Source organism: Priapulus caudatus, unplaced genomic scaffold (genome assembly GCF_000485595.1).
Source record: "Priapulus caudatus unplaced genomic scaffold, Priapulus_caudatus-5.0.1 Scaffold20, whole genome shotgun sequence".
Taxonomy (NCBI): Eukaryota; Metazoa; Priapulida; class Priapulimorpha; order Priapulimorphida; family Priapulidae; genus Priapulus; species Priapulus caudatus.
Genome location: NW_014577081.1, coordinates 250,124 through 254,650, shown reverse-complemented (window position 1 = coordinate 254,650; position 4,527 = coordinate 250,124). Strand labels below are relative to the sequence as shown.

Here is a 4,527-nt window from a genome sequence, read left to right as displayed (position 1 = left end):
GGGAGGTAGGGAGGGAGAGTGAGAGGGAGGTAGGGAGGGAGGGAGGGAGAGAGGAAGGGATCGAGGTGGTAAGTGAGTGAGAGGGAGAGAGGGCGGGATGGGGTCGGAGGTCGAGGTGGTAAGTGAGTGAGCGAGGAAGGGCGGGAGGGGGGAAGGAGAGAGGGAGGGAGCGATCGAGGCGTCTTGTGCTCACCGGCCGGCCCGCAGAATGCACAATATATTGTAAGTGGGCAAATCCCACACGCCAGGAAAGTGATGGCGATGCGGGAACGCAACCGGTGTAAGGGGGAATGTACAAAACAGAAACGGGAAGGTCAAGGTCAGCGGTCGGGCCCGAGATTAAAGTGAGCCGTGGCTCGGGACAGAGCCGGCCAGCCGGAAAGCACGTAATTCCGTGAATCGAATGATTCGATCCGTGAATCGAAGCATTCGATCCGTGAATCGAATCATTCGATTCCAGAATCGAATGATTCGATTCACAGATCGAATGATTCGATTCCAAAACCGAATAGTTTGATGCCAGGATCGAATGGTTTGATTCTCTTTTCTTATATAAAATCAAATAATGTGAACATTTAAAACAGGGAATTATTGTCGATTTATTGCACATAACATATGATTAAATAATCAAATATTATATGCGATAAATCAAATGTTATATGCAATAAATCAAATGTTATATGTGATAAATCGAATGTCATATGTGATAAATCGAATATTATATGTGATAAATCGAATGTTATATGTGATAAATCGAATGTTATATGTGATAAAATCAACCATGAAAAAAAATCTAATTATTAAACAAAAAACATGCCATATACTATAGTAACTACTTCTGTAATATTATTAGTATGTCTACAATATTTTAAGAAGTATTTATTTATCCTGTACTACGGTTTGATACTGCATGGTATATTGCCCTCGTGATATCTGATTTATGCAAATACATGCGTTGTTAACGGCCTCAATGTGTTATTGTTAGCTGCTTATTATTCTGTCTACCTACATTCAATAGATATGCCAACATCCGATATAGAAGCAAGTGAAGCTTACATAATTGATTGAAACTACATGCGAAATTACAAAGCAACCACACTAAAATCCACGTGCAGTGGGAAATTTGTGATTTACAAGAATTAAAGGATTTGTGTCAAGCCGTTAAATGTCAAAATAATACAGTCACACTTGAATATAACATAGATATATGTATATTATTCTAGTATTTCAACAGATCTAATAGGATACCAAATTTAATATTTTAATGACGTTATTTAATAACGTGCTAATACTTGACACGTCACAAAGACGAGCGGTAAACGGTAAACATTAACCAGAAAAAACCGTAGCCATAAGATAAACGAATATATGCCATGAACACAAGTAAAAGAATATGCACATTTAAAATTTTATTCACTGCAAACTCACAACATATTAAACAAATTCAATTGAAAATTTGTCAGTTTCTGTATACACTACAACATCACTATTAAACAAGTACTAAAAACAAGAATCTTACCGGGGAAAACAATAAATAGCATACAATAATGAATCAAATGAATAAAAAAGATAAAAAATACACATTAACATCTAAATAACATAACATTAAAATCTATACATGATTTTTTTTTCAAAAAACAACTTACACAATACATATACTTTCAACCATAGATTCTGCATTCTTTCTACTAAAACCACTCTAGGTATGGATATCTGGATTCCCTAATCTTTAATCTATCCACACCAACTCTTACCACAACCCACATCATATTACTACCGCTCAAGAAAGAACATGAGTCGAAGAATACCTCAACCGCACACCATCATGCCTTTCTTACAGCACCCCTGCCATTCAAAATCTCGTTTTGCTCAAGCTCCACAAAACACCCTCTGCACCTTCCGTCTCCACAACGAAAACAACGCGACTCATAAACATGCACTTTCCACTAAGATACCAAGCAACAGGTTACGCAAACACTGGCAATAACCTACGCAATAAAACGCAAAGAGAATAGCTATGCTGCACCTCTCATTCCATTTCCTACTACTTCCTGGATCAAATTTGACCCTGCATAATGTGATGAGTCCATACACCCTTACATACAAGTAGGAGTAAGATAATAGGACATATGTATATTACACATTTGTTTAAAACATTTTGTAAGTGGAGTGCAGTAAAACATATTTAGTACAGGGTGATTACGGATTTGTATCTTACTCGTTCTTGTTCTGTATTGTTTCTATTTCTTGCATGTAGACAGCCTTAAAAACAGTCCGATGCCTAGCAGCCCCAGTAACGAGATCATGTTAACTAAAGAGATATTGTCCTGCTTATGAATATGATGCCGCAAGACCATTAGTTGATGACGTCACTCATTTGAGCTCATGTAAAATCCTCAAGAATAAGTCAAGACCCATTCAAGATGCAATGCTTGCCGAGTTATACCGAAACGTTTCTCCCTGAAACATGCAAAAGAAAATACACAAATAAGAATTCATACCAAAATACAAAAGAGGGAACTGTAGAAGACCCCAACCAACAATATTAACGATGATGACGACGACAACAACAACAACAACAACAACAACAATAATAACAACAAAATTAACGACAATGATGATGACAGTGACAAAAACAACAAGAATGACAACAACAATGGCAACGACAATGATGCCAATGATAACGACAACGATGACAGTTGAAAAAAAAACAATAACACCACTGACAATGATGACAACACTAATACAAGCAACAGTGCATGGCTGCAGCAGCAGCAGCAACAACAACAACAACAACAACAACAACAACAACAACAACAACAACAACAACAACAACAACAACAATACAAACAACAACAATGACAAAACAGCAGCGGCAGCAGCAGAATCAACAACATCAGCCATCAGCTTCTCTAAATGCACAGTATGGTTATGATATGCAGGAAGAAGCTACAGCAAGCAAGGCATGTGACATAATCAAACCAGACCATATATAGCTTGTAAACACTGTTATGTTACTTATGTATTGAATTTCACTCCACCCCCACCCCCAATCCGCCCGTTAGTGCCAACCCATGACTCCTGTTCGTGATTTTAGATTTTTAAAATTTAATTTCAAAAGACACACGTGCGCACACACGCACACACACACACGCGAACACACACACACACACACGCGCGCGCACACACACACGTACGCGCGCGCACGCATGCACGCACGCACGCACACACATTCACCTGGCCTCCAAGCTGTTAAGACACAGATAGCGCCACTGTCAGTGAAAGCGATACTGGCGCGCTGGTTTCAGACTGACGAAGGTTTTCTTCATTCGTTCATCGGTTGCCTGCTTAATCTCCGTAAAGCGCTCGCCCTTCATGCTAACCACCTGACCCTCCCGATAGCGAATCATCTTCTTCGATTCCTGAAAACGAAAAAAAAGATTGCTTGAGTTGTTAAGAAAATATATATTTTGCAAGAAGGGGGGGAGATGAAGACACGGATATAGATGGAGATGAGTTGTTCGCGTACTGCCTTAACTCACTCCATAAGTCGCTGAAAATCGAGGAATGAGAAACGAAAACGAGACTAACACGCAGGAATGAAATACTCCTATCACGTCTAGTCTCAGAATCGGCAATATTCCCATTTCGCCTACTCCCATTGTACTACAATGTACATTGTACAAGTTGTGTTCTGATTATTTGTACCTGTTTTGCTTCTGGTTCCTGTAGTCTATATATGCCAATCAAAACCATATTTTATTATTTATAAATGATTATTTAGTGAACAAACTGATCGTAGACGAAATGGGAATGGGGTAGATTTTAAGCGTAGACGAATTGGGAGTAGGCGAAATGGGTGTAGATCAACTGGGAAATTTGCTGTAGGCGAAATGGGAATTTTGCCGTAGGCGAAATAGGAGTAGGCCAACCGGGAAAAAACAAAATGATAAGCCGTGGCAGTGAACGGCAATATGACAGCAGTCAGTAAATAGGTCTACACACTATATACATAATATGTACACTATATGTACATAATATGTACACTATATACACTATATGTACATAATATGTACACTATATACACTATATGTACATAATATGTACACTATATGTACATAATATGTACACTATATACACTATATGTACATAATATGTACACTATATGTACATAATATGTACACTATATAGGGGGGGGGGGCTGGATGTCTTGTGTGTTTACAACTATCTTTAATCGCGTGGTGCTGATGACAGATGTAAACTATAGTGGCCGCGGTACACGGACCTAGCTAGCTTCCTACACGGACCTACTCTGCTTCCCGTGCTTGTCTCGCTCCTTACTGAGGCTCGTAGGGGCTATGTCCCCCTGACCTCTGTTTGACCTGGCTCGTTTAGCTATTTCTGACTAACCCTAACCCTATATATAATATAGTTATATATTATATATTAGTCAGAAATAGCTAAAGCGAGCGCAGGTCACAAGCAGAAGTCGGGGGAGCATAGACCAAGCGAGCCTAGGTCACGTCG

The 4,527-nt window shown here is 39.2% G+C and overlaps 1 protein-coding gene across 1 annotated transcript in view; it reads right to left on the bottom strand.

Moving 5' to 3' along the window:
* Positions 1-1,386: 1,386 nt before the first annotated feature.
* The window catches only part of LOC106811971 (CUE domain-containing protein 2-like), a 27,360-nt gene continuing 24,219 nt past the window's right edge, over positions 1,387-4,527 (bottom strand). Inside the window, exons 9-10 of the mRNA XM_014815717.1 lie at positions 3,238-3,422; positions 1,387-2,460 (exon numbers count right to left, since the gene is read on the bottom strand). Of these exons, the coding sequence (XP_014671203.1) occupies positions 3,276-3,422 (147 nt within the window). The 3' untranslated portion in view covers positions 1,387-2,460; positions 3,238-3,275. The remainder of the gene's footprint in view (positions 2,461-3,237; positions 3,423-4,527) is intronic.